The 20,900-nt window shown below is 45.7% G+C and overlaps 1 protein-coding gene across 3 annotated transcripts in view; it reads left to right on the plus strand.

The window, feature by feature from the left end:
- Positions 1–20,900, plus strand: part of PLXNB2 (plexin B2) — a 629,238-nt gene that overhangs the window by 602,153 nt on the left and 6,185 nt on the right. For all 3 annotated transcript variants that reach the window (XM_086967392.1, XM_086967395.1, XM_086967394.1), the window contains 5 exons: positions 600–760; positions 2,712–2,859; positions 8,317–8,381; positions 11,791–11,866; positions 19,775–19,849. In XM_086967392.1, the coding sequence (XP_086823518.1) occupies positions 600–760; positions 2,712–2,859; positions 8,317–8,381; positions 11,791–11,866; positions 19,775–19,849 (525 nt within the window). The remainder of the gene's footprint in view (positions 1–599; positions 761–2,711; positions 2,860–8,316; positions 8,382–11,790; positions 11,867–19,774; positions 19,850–20,900) is intronic.

Below are 20,900 nucleotides of genomic sequence, written 5' to 3' on the forward strand. Positions count from 1 at the left end.
TAATTTGTGTGTTTACCAGAATGCTGTGACCCAAATATGATCAGGTTTATCAGCTACCTGTTTTTTTATATCAATAAAACTGTAATTCTTAAACATAATTCAGATCATTGAGATCCCTTCTTTGACACATAGCTTGCAGAATTATGTCAGACACACTGACATTATAGCTACCAGTGGATGCTAACTGTGGTGATACTTGTATGAATGATAAACCCTCTTACCAGTCTCCGAAAATGAATCAATTATTTTATGAGGAGTTTTTATTCTCTTGCATAAAGTGAAGAATGTCTAGTCTACTTTGTCACAGGGTAAGGATGAAACCCAGCTTATAGATCAGCAACCTGTAAAGTGGTAGAACAATGTGGTAATGTATGGTGTATTGTAGGTTTAGTTTACAATGTCCTCTCTGAATATCTCCAAGTTTTTGCCGTAAAGGTATTGGGAACTATGCTAGTGCCTTTGTTCATTTCTATCATTTAGAGGGGATTGAGTAAGTCCATGCTTAGAGTGCCTCTGGATGCAAGAGTTTTCTGAGCTGTTAAAAAAAACAGTACTAGGAAAAAGCCTAATTTCAATTTGTTTTTGCTGTTCCACTGCAGGGTACGCTTCAGCAGTTTGTAGATAACTTCTTTCAAAGTGTACTCACTTCCAGTAAAATTGTGCCACCAGCTGTAAAATACTTCTTTGACTTCCTCGATGAGCAAGCAGAGAAGCACGAGATCAAGGATGACGATACCATTCACATCTGGAAAACAAACAGGTGAGCTGTTACAGAAGATACTCAAATGAGGAAACTAAGTACAGTAAGCAGCATATTGTACATGCAGAGCAAAACAAATATTGGAAAAATCCATGTTTAACATGGTTTTCTTGTAGAGCAGTGTGTTGGTAAACAAGGTTGAATTTTCATGAATACTTCCACGCATAAATTGACTTTTCTTCAAAACTATCGATCATGTGCTGCCCGCAGACCGTTTGATGAAAGCCCTTTACACTAATAAGACGGAACTCACTCACAGGACCGACTGCCCACACGATAAAAATCTGGCATACAGCACAAAGGGCACTAGGATGGGAGGGAACACTAACCCAGGCCACCACTCTCTGGGAGACCCGACGCTTGGGCACACTGGCCAATACTAAGGGTTTTAAACAATGGGACCTCATTGGCCTCACCAAAATAAGGGATCTATGGGTTAAAGGGGAGGTCCTGCCTTTCGCAAAACTGAGGGAAAAATACGGGATGGCAGAGAAGGAACTCTACCGATATACACAAATCAGACACACACTCCAAAGTGATATCCCCCCAGACACTCACTTAGCAGAGACCTCACCTCTGGAAGACAGAATCCTCACGGAACATATGAAGAGGAAGGCCATATCCCAGACATATCGTAAATTGGTAAACAACCAACTAGACCCCATGGTAACACTGAGGGAGCGGTGGCAAGCCGAAATTGGGGACATGGAAGACTCCGACTGGATGGACGCGTTGGCGTCTGTCCGGGAAGCGGCGATCCCATCTAGGCTTAAACTAGTAAAACTTAAGGTGCTTCACCGGATATATTACTCCCGCTCTACACTACAGAAAATTGGTCATGCACCTGACCCACTGTGCCTTAGAAACTGCGGTCACATAGGAACTTTTTACCATATAATATGGGAATGCCCACACATACAATCCTTCTGGGAACGGGTCCCGAATATGATGTCGGAGGTGGGAGGGGGCTGAAGTTCCGTTGGATCCCAAAAGATACCTTCTAAATGCGTGGGAGCCTACAGATTTGAACCTGGCACTACAGAACTGGGCTACCCTGGGGATGACGATCACCAAACGAAACATAGCCAGAAATTGGGGTTCTGGTGTGCTCCCCACACACCAACAATGGGAAAAGGATATGGATGTCGCGATGGTGGCTGAGAGGGCGGTATACATTCATAGAGGATGTCCCAAGAAGTGGTCTAAAATATGAGGCAGGTGGAATAAATTTAGGGGGAATGTGTGTGAACCTCCAGAGATTGACGTGACTCCTGAGATCAGCACATAAACAATGCGGGGGTGGGCTCGAAACGAGGTGGGTGTAAACATCGGCGGAGGGAGGAAGGATAAAGGGAGCACTGTCAAGGGATGTATTTCTATGATAGTCTGCTATGATGAGATTGAGGTGTTTATCGTAATATGTGATATGTACTAGCAAATACTGATAGAGAGATTGATTATATTGTTCATAAGTTGTAATGTAAGAAATGCAATAAAAACAAATTTAAAAAAACTATCAATGATCATCTGTTTAAGGTACAACGATTTCTGTTGAAGCATATGGCATTCCTTTTTCCTGCCTAACTTTCATTGTAATTGTATTTATTGCAAAACTAGAGGAAATGGTATTGGATGGAAAATCAGCAAACGTGGGCTTGCTTTCTGCCCCATTGTATATCATTTGCTTCTTTCTTTCTTTACTTCCTAAGCCAGATAATGTGATACTGTTTTGTATTTAATGTTATGGATGTTACATAAATACCCTGTCTACGATAGATTAATAGCTACATGCTTCACTTTGGAGGAATTTTTTGATGCAATTACCATGGGTTGTGATTTTCAGAAGAAATCATAACCACTTTATCTCTATTTTTTGTTTGATGGGATGTCAGGAAATGTGGTTCTGTAACTGTCTTTGGTCATTGAAATAATATTTTGTGTTTTTTTTCAGTTTACCTCTGAGGTTTTGGGTGAACATTTTAAAGAATCCCCATTTTATCTTCGATGTTCATGTACATGAAGTTGTCGACGCTTCCTTGTCAGTAATTGCACAAACCTTCATGGACGCCTGCACGAGGACGGAGCACAAATTAAGCAGAGTACGTTTTGGGGGGGGTTTCTTTTATCAGAGAACTAACATATTTGACAAATTCTGCATTAATTGTTGGTCTTTGCCTGATAGAAATCTTTAAGGCCTCTAACGAGACCCCTCTGCTAAGGCTTTAGCCGATTTGAACTAATGATAACCCCCTCCCCCCGATTCACAGACGGTTCTGCAGTCAAAGTAAATGGTCTTTTTTGATATGTAAACCTCGCCTAGATTCAGATGGGCATGGTTTTTAAATTGATTGGCTGGGTCCAGGATTGTAATTAGCATTTTTAAGGTTATGTCCATGCCTCTTTTAAACCAAAGACTATTAAAAACAAAACAAATTAACAAATCATCAGTTGGCACATTAAGCGAAAATGTTGAAGAAAATTGAAGACAACGCCAACGCTGGACTTGGGCTTCAGAAACAAAATGTGCAACGACGATAAATGTACAAGCTATTGTACCACTACTAGAGAAGAATGACTTACTGGATTCACTTTATAGACATGTACTTCCATATACCCGTACATCCACCCCTCTGAAGATATCTGTTTTGTAATATTAGGAATGTGCTGCAAGTTCAAAGTATTACCATTTGGAATAAAGATTGCTCAAAGAGTGTTTACAATGTGTCTGCCAGTGGTGGCAGCATACCTGAAACCTATCCATTCACCTATATTTATACCTAGACAATTGGCTATTAAAAGGAGAATTGTTTATAGCATGCCAAAAAGTATTCAGAAGATGGTTAATCTAGTGTATCAACTCATGTTCTTGGTAAACCTATCTAAACTAGTTCAAGACTTTTGGCTTTGTGCAGTGGTATGAGACATCACTTAAAGTCCATCATATTCACGGTCTAGAAACATATGGAAAGACTACTTAAGAAGCGAGCTAGACATGTCATACGGATAGAAGCTAAAACAGTCCTTAGTCGCTCAAATGCGGGACGTATCAAACACAGAACTGTTTGCGACAAATCTAAACAAAGGAAATGCCAAAACTTTGCAACCAGGCTCCAACACTTTGCTGTTTCTAGAGAGTGCATGGTTGATAAGTTAGTTTGGGATCTTTGCATACACTTTTTCATAATCCCACGTAACCTATATTAAAAATAAAAAAAATCCATTATTAGATTTTTTGAATGATCTAATTGCTCCACAGCAGGTGAGGCACATAGTGAGTCTATGCAGGTGAAGGATAAAAAATTACGAGTCTCCAAGGACATGTCAACTATGGACGAATCTACTACCCATATTCAGAACAGTTAAAGATAGAAGCATGGCACCCTAGTTACTGGAATTTCAACACCACACTGTTACCTGAAAAATGGATAAATTTTATCTGGGAAGCAAGAAAAACATCCATCTGTAAATGTTATGAAGCAGAATAAGATTCATGAATTAGCGTTCAGAAAATATATTCAATGGACAGATAACAGAAGAGTCATAGTCCAATATCTAATGTTTTTCTCAAGTGTAATCTAAACTATGCTTTACCCCTTCGATGCTGATGAGGAGCTCAGCTCGTCATCACCCACGGGTGGCGTGTGCTGATGACGAGCTGAGCTAATCATCCAACGCGGTAATTAGAAAATAGCCGCACAGCGCAAAAATCGCCGCAGCAGCGATGTGGTTAATGAAGAGATGGTTTATCAGTTATAGTAGCATACACTAAAGCTATGAATCAAAAACAAATTGTCTCTATATTGGTTACTAAACAGTGCAAGGAAAGATTTAAAACCTATCAACCACAGGAGAACAGAGGAATTTAACCTCGTTTTGGCAAGCTCTGTGAAAGTCTTTTGAGCCTATTCATAAATCTAATGTAAAAAATGTAACTTTAAAGACTACTTTTGTTACAGATATTACATTTTTGGGAGCTGGTGTTGCTGTAGGTTGCATGCTGTGCCCAATCCTGCCATCTCGTTTTATGTTTTGTGTATAGAATGTTACAAGTTGTATTTCTTCAAAGAAGAGGTTTTGGTTTCGAGATGAGTTGTGATACTGCCTGATACCCACAATGCACAAGGTCAGTCTAGACCTCAGATTGTGTTTTTCTGCTATTGGGTCAGGCAGATTCAACTGCTCTGCTGCACACTATAAAACAATATTTGTGATGCACAAACTCCGCTTGAGGAACCATAGTTAGTTATACTCTGAGCCAAAATGGTTATGCAATCTAATCAATTGATGCCAATAGTGGCTTCCCACTTTCATGTTAAATCAACTGCCAGCCTTCTTTCAAAACCTTTCAAATCCATCTAAGAAAACATTGCACATGTTCGATGGTAGAGAACAGGTAATGTGCTACTTGCAGGAATCCAAAAATGTATGCAAATCAAAACAGCTATATATAGTATAGGCTCTGATAAGGGTCTTGGGCATACCAGTAATTAAGGGAACCATAGCGAGGTAGCTTGTAAAAGCCATTCAGTTCAGTTATGCGTTCAATTATGCTACTCCTTGGCAATTGAAACATTCGATTGGAAACCAAAAGCTCACGCTACTTGCAAAAATAGGGACATCACCTGCATGTATGGGTAATATTCGTGCTGATTGACGTGGCGCAATCGCAACCAAATCGCTTACGAGTAAGCAGTTGTGCAATATGCAGCCCGTGTGCACAGCAGAGAGGACTGCTTCCATGGCACTTGGAGTTTGCAAGGCCAATAAATGAGTTGAGTATGTATATGCCTCACTTGTCTCAAATGTGTGCCACTACTGTGTTGATCGCCACAATGCAGCGATGGGATTTCAAATATTAATGGGGTTCTGCAAGAGGCGCTGTTGTGTTGTGCGAATGGTTATACCTATTATAACCTTCCGGAACCCTCGAGGGTGAACCATGCTGCACCGATGTACATAGTCGATGATGAGTACTGGATGTGTGATCTGGCACGGCCCTGGGTGCAGTTCACACAGAAGGGGCTGCCAGAACTCCATAACAAACATTAACCCCATTGAAAACCACCCTGTGATGGCCCCGGCATTGTGTGAAGACGATAATGAACAGGCTAATGTGCCAGTGAAAGAAGTCAGCACTGTTAAATGTCTTTTATGCATCAAGGTCATGTGCTAAGCAAGTTTATTCTGTATCGATTTGTCACATTGCTCCTTATACCTACAGTGGACCTTTAATTATGTCCAGGCAGCAGCATTCTGCCACACCAGCAACTCTGAATTTCACGGAGTTCTTGGGGAACTCCCACCCCTACTGTCAATCCAAACAAATTGTTCCTCTAAAAGCTGCGGGGCAAGACATTACCTTCTTCATTTACAAAAGGCAGATCTAGCATAAGCTTCCATACGGTTACACCTTGCTGCAATTGCTGCCTACCTCTAAAATAGACATCTCTCACTTTAAGAAAAATTCCAGTCATTTGAAGTCTGTTGCACTTATTTTTGTGCATTGCAAAACTTTTTAAAAAATCCAGTCATCAAAGCTTTCACAGAAGGGCTCAGATGACTTATTCCACCAAGGGTTCCTCCAGCACCCTCCTGGAACCTGCACATCTTTCTCACCAGACCCTTGGGTCCACGATTGGACCCCCTACACTCATACCCCCTTCAATTTCTTTAGTGGAAAATGGCATCTTTTATGCCGTTACCTCACTCAGGTGTGTAAGTGAGCTCTAGCCTTTAACCTTAGAAGAACCCTTCTATCAAATACATAAAGACCAAGGGTTCTTTGCATCAACCCTAAATTCCTACCTGAAGTATTCTCTCAATTTCACTTCAGCCAATTGTAACGTTTCCAAATGAAGTTAAAACGAGGTATATTGTATATGTATTTATTAGGAATAAATACAGCAAACCATCTAGTAAAAGAGTCAGGGCCAACTGACTCATAATAGAATATGAGACATGTAGAACCCTGACCAATGGTTCGACAAGTCACCATTGGCCAGGATGCCACACCAATCCATTGAAGTGCCAGTGTTTTCCCACAAGATTATATTGCAAAAAGAGCTCTTCATACGTTAGATATCAAAAGAGCATTCATGTTCTGCATAGATGCAACATAAGCTTTCATAAAATGTAAACAACTTTGTCACTTTTTCACCACCTCATACAGTCAACCAAGTATCCAAATCCGGCATAGCCAGATGGATAGTCAAATGTATTGAAACTTGCTACCTTAAAGTCAAAAGATCTTTACCTATTCCTCCCAGAGTGCTCCACTCGGAAAAAGGGAGCGTCCATGACTTTTCTAGGAAACCTCTCCAGAGCTGACATTTGTAAGGCTGCTACATGGTCCAACTACCACCACCTTCACCAAACACTACTGTGTGGATATTCTAGCACAACAAAAGCCACTGCAACACACACAGGCTAGCCACCGCTTCTAAAGAGGGACTACTTTACAGTCTGTGCAGAGCATGTGTATCTATGACCACACATGCCATCAAATGGAATATGTTACTTACCCTTTAAGCATTTGTTTGTGTCATGTAGTGCTGTAGTCACATGCGACCTCCCTCTTCCCCAGACACAGGCCATTATACATTTACACTTAGCATGGTCATCCCATTACTTACTCATAGTTTACACTTTCTCACCCACCTGCCGAAAATCTATGCCCATGCACAATATCACAAGAGGAGAAGTCACTCAACCTTGTGACTCGAAAGACTTCTTCGAAAGAAAAGAACTTGAGCAACTCCGGACCCAACACTAGATGGCAGGAGTTTGTAGAGCACTTGTATCCACGGCCACACATGCCATCGAATATACATTTACTAAGCATTACTGTGCAGAGGAAGCTAAAGTAGGTCAGACATTATGACCTAATTTGTTTGGGACTACTCTCTTTAAAGAATCCTCAACATGGGAGCAGTACAGCTACATAAACGATGTAAAGCACATGAACGTAGAAGAGGTTCATGCTTCAGAAGAAATAGGTTACTTACCTGTAACAATAGTTTACAGCTTGCAATTCCAAATTCCTTCTGACCCTCCGATCCCCCTAGTGAAGGAACAAAGTTAATGCCAAGCTGCCCTAAAAAAGAAAGCTAGGATTGTGGGTTTATAATCAACTTCATATTGAGCCATCTTGACTCAAATTGTGGTTGACGCCCCTTATAAATGTTTAACATGCTGGGAATCTAGAAGAGTGTCAAGCCTCAAAAGCATTTATACAAGTAACTAGTTTCTTGCATGGCAAGGGGAAATTGGTATTCTCTGCATTTAATGTATATCTTTGCCCCACAGTTCATCAAATAACTGCAGATTTTTTAAAATCTACTTTAGAATTTTGAAGGATACCCTATAATTGCTTTTTGTTGACTGGAACTCAGTGGCTTCTTGAAAAACAAAATATATTTTTTCTAAGAACGACACAATCGTGTGCAGGAATTAAAAATGCCCATTTTGCATGTGTTCTCTCAAGTGAACCTTGTAATGTTTCAAGCAAACCTTGTAAAAAATGCATCCTTATTAATACTGTTTCTTTATATTTTCAGGATTCACCAAGTAATAAGCTGCTTTATGCAAAAGAAATCTCAACGTACAAAAAAATGGTGGAAGAGTAAGTCACTTGTTTATAGCTTCGCCTGATTATCAGTTTATTGTTCATGGAAGCATTGGACAATTAGTGTACCTGTAAATGAATCACCAGTACTACTTTATAACTTAGCAACAAATATTTCACCCACATCAAAGGTGCATCAGAAATAGTAATTTGCCATCAGATTCTGCTCAACCTTTAGTGTGATTTGCAAAATCTGATATTTTAGAAGTTATTTTAGTTTTGCTTGTGATCCAGTCTGTATAGCGCATCTAGCAATATTTGATGAGTTCATGTGTTGATCAAGTCCATTTCAGATTATAATAATTTGGTCATTGCATCATACACAGTCTCCCTGTCATTTCTTTTATCCCCTAACAGACACAATGGGATAATGGGATGTGCTAACAAACCACTCTGTTGAACTGCTCAGTTATTAAACAAATTGGTGAACTAGCAATTAAAATACATGGGGCCAGAAGTACGACCATAGTAAATTGCGACTTACAAATTACGAGTCGCAATTTTGCATGAATTACAGTGTCAAAGACACTGATTGCGATTCCCAATGGGGTCACAAAATGCGAGGCTCATTAATATTAATGAGGCCCTCCCATTTTGCAACCCGATTGGGAATGGCTGGCCCTTCAAGGTATGGTGGCCTGCTGGGCTCAGCAGACCACTGTCTGGGACTGCTTTTAAATAAAGCAGTTATTTTTAAATGCAACCCGTTTTCCCTAAAGGAATATAGAATGCATTTTAAAAAATGTAAATGAAACGTTTTAGTTTAATTTTTTAAGGGCTGGTAGTTGTCCCTGGGACCCACTGCATGCCCACAATAAATATTTTTGCATGCTTTTGCAAAGGGGAAGGGGGACCCTGTAGACCCTTTCCCATTTGCGATTGCATTACCACCTACTTGAAGTAGGTGGTAATTAGCGAGTGTTTTGCAACCGCTATTGCTCATGAGGCATTCATAAATGCCTCATAAGTCACTATTAGGAAGGGAACACCCCTTCCTATTAGCAAGTTGCAAAACATTTTGTGAGTTGCAAATTGATTAGCGACTCGCAAAATAGGTTTTGTACATTGGCTCAAACCTGTTTCCACATGCTAAAAACCGTTGTACATCTGATCCTAGTTCTTTTTTATAATTATTCACAAATGACAATCTCTTTTTTTAAAAACTTTTTATTCTTTTCCATCTTGTCAACAAATTGAGTCAGTCTTATACATAACAAACCCTCATTATACCACAGTACAACAATGCACAGCCTTTCAAATAGCACAATTACATTGTTCTGCCAATTATTCGCAATCGATGTCAAGCCCTGTCCCCCACACCACCACTCCTCACCCTTCATCCAGCCCCGAGGTATCCTATATGTCGGTGGATCGCAAATACCCCCCCCTGTAGTCATTCCATGTCCTCCAAATTTTAGTCCAATTTTTGGGGCATCCTCTATTACTAAACGCGCTCTTTCAGTTATCAAAGCCTCATCCATGTCTCTGCCCCACGCTGCAAGAGAAGGCACCCCCCTCTCCCCACCTTTGTGCTATATTCCTCTTAGCTATCATTATTTGATTGTAACCCAATTCTGCCCATGGCGTGTGAGATCATTTGGCTCCCATATATTTAGCAGACATCTGCGTGGTTCGGGCTTAAGTGACAACCCCTGTGATTGTGACATAGTACGCATCACTTGTGTCCAGTACGCTGCTATTCTGGGACATTCCCATATAGTATGGAAAAAGGTTCCCTCCTCTCCGCAGCCCCGGATACAAAAGGGGTGGTCCATTCTTCTCATCTTGTGCAGAACAAGTCTGGTATAATAGGATTGATGCAAAATTCGGAGTTGTACAAGTCTAAGGCGTGAGGGTGTGCCCACCTCCCTCGAGGACGCTAATGCTTCTTGCCATTCTGAGTCCTCCATCTCCCCTATGTCCTGCGACCACTTGAGTTTCAGGGGGCCTGTGGGGTCGGGCAAGTTGTTTACTAATTTACGATAGGTAAAAGAGGTAGCCTTCTTCTGCATGTAATCAGTTAGTAACCTATCCTCTATAGGGGACGCCTCAGGGACGTCGGAGCCAGGTGGTATCGCCGTCATCGGGGAATGCCTAATTTGTGTATATCTAAACACTTCAGAGGGCGCCAACTCATATAGATGTTGAAGGCGCTCAAACAACACTATTTCCCCTCCTTGCCACAAATCACCCACTGTTGATATTCCTATGTCATCCCATTGATCGAAGCCTTTGCTATTTCGGAGTCTTCCTAGTTTCTTGGTGTCCCATAGTGGAGTAAGCTGTGTTAGTACCCCCGGCCATCCCAGTTTTGCCTGTGCGGAATGCCATAACATCAGAGTATGGTGCAGTGGGCCAGACACCAGTTTCTTGTCATATAAGGGAGAAAGCATACCCCTTGTGCCAAGTTGTGATCTATCTGCCTTGTATGCCGGGTCAGATACAAATGACAATCTTGATCAGAATTCCGCTGATATAATTCATGCAACTTTTTTTTCATGGGCATTGAAAATATCTTTTGCTCGAGTAAATAACACATGATTCGCGACATATACAACATATTCCGACTGTTGGGAACAACAAATCCTTCCACTTCAATTTAGTCAGACTTTGGATAAAATCACTATAAACCTTAGATAAAAGAACCTTAGGATTTTAGCAATTAACAAAGTGCCAACTCAAGCGTGTTGAGGGAGTAAAGAAAGAGAACATAAATTAGTCTTTAACCTTTAATGCCCTTTTACCCAAAGGGGATCATAGCAGATACTTTTGCCAGTTGTAATAATTATTGTTACAGATTACAATAAAGCGTGATAAACCCATTTCATCCATTTTTCATGGACAGTACTGGCCAGTGTACTCTAAAATACCCCCTTTCCCACTAACATTCCTAAGATAATGCTCAGGGACAACCCACAAACCCTCCTGGAAAATTGCCTTTTCATTTTATCCAGCCATAACTCATACCCTTTGTCAGCCATAGCACATAGTTTCACAGTCCAGTCACTTAGAAATCGCTGGGTTATCCGATGGCAGAGACTGCCTCTCATGTAGGTTGTAATTCAGAATGATCATTCAGCCTGATCCCTCCTCTCCCCAAGTGATGATCTTCTAGACTCTCCTAAAGATCCTATTGATATTGACCTGCCCACTTCTCTGCTCATTTCTTTCATTTGTGCTTTTAGAGTCAGTCTGCCAGGTATAAATTTCAATCAGTCTCTCTAGTTTCGGCGCTTTATAAAGGCTAGAACTGTGTATTTAGCAGATGAAAACCCTACGAGAAGCCTGGCACAAACTTAAATGAAGGCTACTGAAGACCAAAAGTGTTAGCCTGTGAATTCTAATGGCAAAATGATGCGCAACTTTGAGTTGTTTCACTTTGAATGATTTCTTTTTGTTGTTGCAGCTATTACAAAGGGATCCGCCAGATGGTTCAAGTGAGTGACCAGGATATGAATACACATTTAGCAGAAATTTCCAGGGTAAGTGTCAGTTCTGTTATGCCCAATTTGGTCATTTAATAATGTATTGCATTTACAGTAAGTTTCGGCAACTCCAATGCGCTGTGATGGACTTTTGCACATTGATTGTAAGAGTAATGAGTGAGGGCAGTTGGATATGGGGTTAATGAAAATGCAAGGTGATAGTGCATAGTGCATTACTGCACTTAATACAACATATTAAAAGGTGATGCTTTACGGCTGTGTTTTAGCTACCTGTGTGAGGTAGTCTTTTTTTTTACCCTGAGCCTATCAGGAATAAAACTGAGCTGGAAATTTCTTGCAGTGATTTTGACATTTGTTTAGCGCTTCCAGTCATTATGTATTCATAGTACTTTTCTCAAACTGGGTGTCCTTTCGTGTAGACTGGGGCCGTATTACTTACTGCGGCTCATTCTCCTGATTAGCGCTGGGCGCACCTTTCAAAAGGAAAATGCACTGCATTATAGTGATGGCGCTGCCCCTAGGGCAGTCGCAAACTCGCACCTCCCTTGGCACAGCGCATTCAGGTGAAAAATACAGCGACAGGTTTGAAGCAGCTCAGTGAGTGACTGCGCCCGCCTGCAAGGGAATGTCTTGGTCTGTGAGACTCCCTTCGCCCCTTTCAGAGTGCTGGCATCAGGGGGCGCACTGAAAAGGTGGCGCACTGTCAGTGCGCCTCCTAACAGCTTCTTTGCCTCTTCACCTGCATCTGGATAACAGCGCAAGCACAGAGGCAAAAGGATTTCCTCATTTGCATGAAGCCACGCTCCCATGCAAATGAGGGAACGCCTTCTGATGATACCGCTGGCGCTTTGTGTGCGCCAGCAAGATCGGGATTACAGATGGGAATGTACAATTGTCTGCAGCCCCTTCTGTAATACCATAGTGCCCCGGGGCTCACAAAGCGGCTACAAACGTCCGGGCAGTCTGGTGATACGGCCCCTGGGACCTTAATATTTAAAGACACACTTTCCCTGTTTGCGCCCGGAGCACCTTGAAACAGGTGTGTCGGAGTGCAAACAGGGAAAGTGCGCTCTGTCACATGGAATGTGATGCCTACAGGGCAGGTGCCAACTCGTGCTGCTCTGCGGGCAGCTCATTCAGGTGAAATATAGAGCTGCTTTGAAGCAGCCAGCTCGTTTTAAACCTGCCTGCACTTTTAAAGGATATTCTAGATCTCCTTGCATGCGAGTGAAGCACCCACCTGCACAGGGACGTCTGGGGGATCCATGGGGACTCCCTTAAACTCCACCAGGGCACTGCAATCAGGAAGAAGCACTGACAGTTCGCCTCCTTGCAGCTTTTGTGCCAGCATCTATAATACGCCGAGGGTGCAGAGGCAAAGGGATTCCCTCATTTGCATTGGGCACTCCCCTATACATGTGAGGGAACGCCCTCTGAAGATTGTGCTGCCACTTTATGTGCACCAGCGCTATCTGTATTACAGATGGGTCTGCACATGCATATAGGGCCCTTTCTTTAAAACCATAGTGCCCAGAGGATGCGCAAAGTGGGCGCAAACACCTATTGCATCGCCCGGGCACTTCGATAATATGGCTCCTGGAAGTGCTTCCAGTCATTTGCGTTGTTTTGATGGATCTGTGAAAGTCCTAGTATCTACTTTCTTGCTGACAAGTAGCTAAAGCTAACCAGATTAATTAATCAAGGCATTAAAATCTCGCTGCTGAAGCCTGCAGTGATTTTCTGGTTACCAGTTTAAGTCTCATCAAAGCAGACTCAGCCTTTCCTTCTTTCAAGGTCCGTAATTTTATAACAGTAATAGACGTACTGCAAAAGTCCTAGATAGAAAGGGTGTTATGGTTTCCCGGTGAAGCCTCGGTGTTGACCTGCAGCCCATTGGCACCTCGAACAGCACGGACTTCCTCAGATTCCTGGGACCCATTTAATGTCCTCTTTGCCCCAATTAGCACAAGTTAAATATTCCAAATTGGGAAAGGCTAATTCGCTAACCGAATACTCAAGACTGAAAGATAAATAATGGATAAATAAGTACAGTTTCATATTTGAAACAGATATCCTGATATAAACCTTACCTTAGAATATCCCCAGGCGTCAGACTGGATCCGGAAACTTTTGCGTAGCAGTACCCTTGCGCATCGGTAGGAGTCGTATGCGACTCCGCGACCGTCGTCGGCGTCGTTGGTGGTGGGATGACGGCGCCGGAGTACTTAGACGCCGCCCTCGCGCGCTGACGTCAGTTCTTCTTTTTTTCCGCGCCAGCAAGTGCCGAACCGGAAAAAGTGGTACCCTTAGTCAATTTTTTACTAAACTTTTTCAATCATTTTTTGAAGTCTATCTACTCAGACGGTGCCTGTAGGGATGCCCGGGTTCAAACCCTGCGTCGATTGCAGCTGACTGATGTCAGTTACCGACCCCCATCGCCGGTGCCTCCACTGTCTGGGCCCCAACCACGACGACCAGTCCTGCTTCGACTAGACGGGGGCAGTCCCGCAAGCGACTCGAGCTCCGGCAGTCGGCCCGCGCCGCTCGAGGTCCCAGCCCGAAAGGAGGTCGAGGGACCGGTCGTGGGGTCGGAGTCCTCATATGTCCGGGAGTCGTCACCAGTCTTCGGGCTCGAAGTCCTAGAATAAGAAGCACAAGAAGTCAAAGAGGCGTCATCGCTCTTCCGACTCCCCCCGACGCTCGCGCGGCGCGGCCGGGGGTTCGGGCGACACAACCCATGCGGCTCTCCGGAGCCACAGGCGTCGCAGCCTGCTTCATACCCGCCGGTCCCTGGGCAGAACGCGACGCCGGAGGAGGTCAAGGCCTTCCTCATGGCCATGAGGTCGCTCGCTCCTCCGTCGGGTTCCACGGCGCCTTCGGGCCCAGCAGCCCCGACTGGGGGCCCTAGAGGGTCGGGTGCTTTGGCCCCGACGCCGCAGGTCCCCGCTGGATCCGGTTCCAGATCCGGGTCGTCGCTGGTTGACCTTACGACCTCGCTGATTCCCAGGTTGTCGCCTCCGGGCAACGCCGTCCCCGATCCCAACCTCGGTTCCGGCGCCGTGCTAGGAGATTTCTACTTCTATGACCCTGTCCCATCCTTTGACCCGGAGTTTCAGGAGATGGGTGGCGAGGGGGATTGGGAGGGGTCTGAGGACCCTCTGGCACAGGAGTGCCAGTCTTATCAGGACTGGACAGATGAGCTAGGGGAGGCCAGTGGTCTGGACACCTCGCCAGACACTGGTTTTGTCTCCCCTCCTACCGTGGCTACGGAGGAGGGGGCTGCCTATAGTGTGGTGCAGACGTGGGTGGCCAAGGCCTTGGGCCTTGTGCTCCCCGTCACGGCCGTGAGGACTAACCTCCTCATTGAGGTCCTTAAACCGCAGGCAAGCTCGGCTGAGCCTCTGCTGCCGTTTAATGAGGCCTTGTCTGACGTTCTTCTGGGCACTTGGTTCAAGCCCGCTAAAGGTCGACCTGTAGATAGGAACGTGGCCAGACGCCACCGCCTGGCTCCGGGCAACCCTTGCTTCCTGTCCACCCACCCCACCCCAACCCTGAGAGCCTGGTCATCCAGGCCTCTAACTCCCAGACCGCATCCCCGACAGCTCCCCCCGATCTGGAATCCAAGAGGTATGAGCAGTATGGAAAAAAGGTATTCTCCTCCCTGAGTTTGGGGTTACGGTCAGTCAACACCGCGTGCCTCTTGGGCCGTTACACCCAATCTCTGTGGGACACGGTCGCGGACGTGCTGCCACAATGTCCGGAGGAGGCTTGGACTAAACTCGCCCAGGCCCTTGCGGAGGGTCGAGATGCGGCACGGTATTCCATCCGGTGTGGGCTGGATACCACTGACTCACTGGGCAGAGCGATGGCAACGACGGTGGCGATTCGTCGCCAAGCCTGGTTGAGGTCCAAAACACCCTTATGGACATGCCGTTTGATGGCCGTCCCCTCTTTGGCAACAAGGCAGACCATGTGCTTCATCGCTTTAAGGATTCCAGGGCTACGGCCGAGTCTTTAAGCCTCTCGGCCCGCGCCAACAAACGGCTGCCTTTTGCTCCTTTCGTGGCCAAGGAAGGGGCACCCCCACACGTTCTGACAGCCACGGGCCGCAGAATAACATCCAGCGGGGTGGCGGACATGGAAACCGCCGCTGCGGCGGTCTGGGACAACGGCGAGGCCAGTCCACACCTACCCCTGCAGCATCCGCCTAAAAACCCTCCTAGTCCGAGCTTTCCGGGCCATGTGACGCCAGTGGGGGGCAGGGTTCGCCACCACCACCACTGCTGGCGCACTGTCACATCGGACAGGTGGGTGCTGCAAATCGTCCGAAGGAGCTACTCCCTCCCCTTCGAGGCGACCCCTCCAGCCATGCCACTGCAGTATCACCGTGTGTCGGGGATCACTTGAAACTTCTACAAGAGGAAGTTACAGCTCTCTTGGCCAAGGGGGGCATTGAGCGCGTTCCTGGGCCAGAAGTAGGGTGTGGTTGTTACTCCCACTACTTTCTGGTACCCAAGAAGGGCAAAGGGGGCCTACGCCCTATCTTGGACCTGCGGAACGTCAACGGCTTCCTCCGGAAGTAGAAGTTCAAGATGCTGACACTGGCTCAGGACTTAGCTTCCCTGGACCCGGGACACTGAATGGTAGCGTTGGACTTGCAGGACGCTTATTTCCACATCCCCGTCCTGCCAGCCCACCGGCGCTACCTGCGGTTCACGGTAGGCCACAAGCACTTTCAGTTTACCGTGCTCCCCTTCGGCCTTGCCAGCGCCCCACGAGTGTTCACGAAGGTGATGGCGGTGGTCGCAGCTCATCTGCGCAGGTTAGGGGTTTCAGTCTTCCCCTACCTCGACGACTGGTTGTTAAGGGGGGCTCGCCACAGAAAGTAGTCAGCCACCTCCAGACTACGGCCGACCTCCTGCACCTGCTGGGGTTCTCCATCAATGTGCCGAAGTCACACCTGTGTCCCTCTCAAAAACTACTCTTCATCGGAGCGGTTCTAGACTCTGCGCAGTTTCGGGTTTATCCTCCCGAACAGCGGGTTTGGGATATTCAGGCTCTGATTCCGATCTTTCAGCCGTTATCCCGAGTCTCGGTCAGGTTGACGCTGCGGCTTCTGGGGCTGATGGCCTCCTGCATCCTTCTGGTGCATCACGCCCGGTGGCGGATGCGGGCTCTGCAGTGGGACCTGAAGTTTCAGTGGGCCCAGCATCAGGGCAACCTGTCCAACCATGTCCTGATCTCGGAGGGCACTGCGAAACAGCTGCAGTGGTGGCTCACGGACCGCGATTGGGTCAGCGGCATATCCCTCTGCCTACCCCAACCAGAGCAAGTAGTTGTGACGGACGTGTCCCTCCAAGGTTGGGGGGGCCACATGGGAGAGGCGGAGATCAGAGGCCTCTGGTCTCCGGTGGAGTCCCGGCTCCACATCAACCTTCTGGAACTGCGGGCGATTTGTCTTGCACTGAAGGCATTCCTCCCCTCTGTGCAGGTGTTCACAGACAACACCACCGCCATGTGGTACTCCAACAAACAGTGCGGGGTGGGGAGGTGGACCCTCTGCCTCTGGCAGTGGCTGGAACACCAGGCGTGACCCTGGTGGTTCAACACCTGGCAGGTTCTCTGAACGCCACGGCGGATGAACTCAGCCAAAGGTGCATGATGGATCACGAATGGCGTCTGAACTCGGACGTGGTGCAAGGCCTCTTTCTGCAGTGGGGAGAGCCTTGGTTAGATCTATTCGCCACCGAAGAGAACGCGCAATGTCATCAGTTCTGCGCGTTGGAATTTCCAAGGCGGTACTCGCTCTGAGACGCTTTTTGTCGCGAGTGGAGTTGCGGTCTGTTGTACGCCTTTCCGCCTATACCACTTCTGCCCAGAGTGCTGAAGAAGATCAACCGTGACCGGGCCCTAGTCATCCTTGTGGATCCGGACTGGGCACGAAGGTACTGGTATCCCGAGCTACTCAGCATGTCAGTCGATCCCCCGATTCGTCTGCCTCTTCAGGAGGACCTTCTGTCGCAGCAGCAGGGGACGGTCCTCCACCCGAGCCTGTCCAGTCTCCACCTCCATGCTTGGAGATTGAGCGGCGACAGTTAAGGCCATTTGACTTGCCTCCTGAAGTTTGTAATGTGATTCTGACAGCCAGGCGTCCCTCCACAAAGTCAGTATACGCCTGCAGGTGGAAAAGATTTGTGGCACGGTGCACAGCAAAGGCTGTGGATCCACTCTCTGCCCCCCTTTCTGAGGTTCTCCTCTTCCTTCTTTCTCTTGCCCAGCAGGGCTCTGCTCTGGGCACTATCAAGGGCTACCTTTCTGCCCTTTCCGCCTTTTTAAGGCTACCTGATCAGCCTTCTTTGTTCAAGTCCCTGATTGTAAATAGGTTCTTGAAGGGCATCACTCATATGTTCCCCCCCCTGTTCCTTTTGTGATGCCCCAGTGGGACTTGAACCTGGTTCTGACTTACCTGATATGCGCTCCTTTTGAGCCGCTTCATAACTATCCTCTCCGTCTTCTTACCCTTAAGACTGCTTTCCTGGTTGCCATCACATCTGCCAGGAGAGTGAGTGAGCTCCAGGCTCTTTCCTCCAAGCCTCCTTTCCTTTCTGTCCATCCGGACAAAGTTGTGTTGCGGACAAGACCTGCCCAAGGTAGTCACAGCCTTCCACATCAGGCAGTCCATCACCTTGCCCACCTTCTTTCCGCATCCCTCTAAAGAGGAAGAGCGGCTCCACCGTCTGGACCCAAAACGTGCGCTCTCATACTATCTGGATCGCACACGCCAATTCCGGGTGGATGACCAACTCTTTGTTGGTTACCTGGGCGCTAAGAAGGGACGGGCGGTGCACAAACGGACCATCTCTCGGTGGGTCGTCTTGTGCATCAAGGCATGCTACTCTTTAGCTAAGAAGTAGCCTCCTGTTGGGCTGAGGGCCCATTCCACTCCGGCCACGGCGGCTACTACTGCCCTGTGCCGGGGAGTCCCCTTGCAGGACATCTGTCAGGCAGCTACGTGGGCCTCGCTGCACATGTTCGCAAGACACTACTGTCTGGACAGCCAAGTCTGGAGAGATGGCTTTTTTGGCTGTTCCATCCTCCAGGACTTTCTGGTGTGTTTATTGGTTCGCAGACCCACCACCGGGATTTGTATTGCTGGGGTATCTATTCTAAGGTAAGGATTCTAATACTAACCTGTTTCTTTCAGATGCACAAGTTACTTACCTTCGGTAACAATATGTCTGTAAGAAACAGTAGTTAGTATTAGATTCCTTACCGCCCCACCCATCCTCCCCGTTCTGCGAACCGATATCTAGGGTTAAGGTCATCCCCTTTCAGGGCCCTAGTTTCATGGCACCAGTGTTGGTTTTTATCATGGCTCTACGTTTCTGGCGCAGAAAAGCTGTGTATAAGAACTGACGTCAGCGCACGAGGGCGGCGTCTAAGTACTCCGGCGATGTCATCCTGGCGCAAACAACGACGGACACATAGCCGCAGACGACGTCTACTGACGCGCAAGGGTACTGCTACACAAACGTTTCAGGATCCAGTCTGACGCCTGGGGATATATATTCTAAGGTAAGGAATCTAATACTAACTTCTGTTCCTTACAGATATATTGTTACCGAAGGTAAGTAACTTGTGCTACTCTCACAAAGCCAGCAACTCCATTCTGTGGCATGAAACAGAAGGACCTTGTACTGGCACCAGCTCATCCGAGGCGGGAATGGCAGGGACTGGCTGGAATATTTATTTTAAGCTATATGGAATTATTGGAGATATAATATCCTACATGCTTGGAGTGGATTGTTTGGATTAGTTCAGATGTATATTCTTATTGAAGTAGATAGAAATTGTAGTCGAAATTGGATGGAAAGATAGTAATGTGATTATTTTATGAAAGAATGTTATCGGCAGTATTATTTATTGTTTCATGTACTTTCGTAGGCGCATACAGATTCGTTAAATACGCTTGTGGCCCTACATCAGCTGTACCAATATGTAAACAAATATTATGATCAGGTGAGTCTACATTTATTTTTGAAATATTACACAATATGCATTTGGCAAAATGACAATTGACAATGTGAGCGCACTGTAATGTGTGCTGCTTCCAGATAAAATTGTTTATCAGAAGGGGTTTTCTTTTAAAATACTTTTTAATTTTATTAGTGGATGGCTGCCATACTTCCAGTGTTGCCAAACCCTATATATTTTTCTCTCTCAGTGGAAGTAGTTGGATTTGACTGCGCCAATGAATGTTTTCTTTACTGGTCACCCAGTTTTCAGGAGGCAGGGGTGCTTAACTCTGGGACGGTAGAGCACAAGAGGACAGTCTTGAAAAGCACGACAAGGCCAGGGGCAAAAATGTATTCAGTTTTCACAAATATTTTTCTTCTCCCTTCGCAGACAACTAAGCCATATTGAATGCTTCGAGATGCCTTTTGGCTTGTTGGTGGCACCTCAGTGCCTACCATCGTAGGCACTGAGGTGTCGTCAAAATAGCATGTAATGGTAAGCCACAAGGATTGATCTAGAAATGTCTGCTTCTCCATACTTTTGTAGATTTAAACATGTAAAGAAAAATAGGTACTCTAGCAATAGAGACTTTAATCAAACTAGCGTAGCAGGTTTCTGTTTGTGCACTGCTAAGAGGCTGTTGCTCAGATCTGACAGTTACACCTTCCTCTTTGAAATATTTGCAAGAATTAATTTTACAATTGGTATTTTCCCAAGTGTGTGTTAATTTCACTTCTTTTTATGACCACGCTGTCTTAATTTTAGGTTTGCTCTTATGCACACTAACTTAGTCTCCTTAAACAGACACAAGTTAATGTTCTATAAAATCAAGGTATCTGACAGTTTTTACTGCTTTGCTGGCTGGGAGGGGGCTACATGTGCACTTTCCTTAGCTTTTTTTAATAACGAGAAAAAGAATCCACTTAATTTGAGGCAGTCTTAATTCTATATGATCCACTCCAATAAAGCCGCTATGAGGAAGTGTAAAAATTAATTTAAGTATTTGTGGAGGAGGAGGTACAATAACTTCCTCACCTACCCACTTCCATCACCA

Source organism: Lissotriton vulgaris, chromosome 1_1, assembly GCF_964263255.1.
Source record: "Lissotriton vulgaris chromosome 1_1, aLisVul1.2, whole genome shotgun sequence".
Classification (NCBI taxonomy): Eukaryota; Metazoa; Chordata; class Amphibia; order Caudata; family Salamandridae; genus Lissotriton; species Lissotriton vulgaris.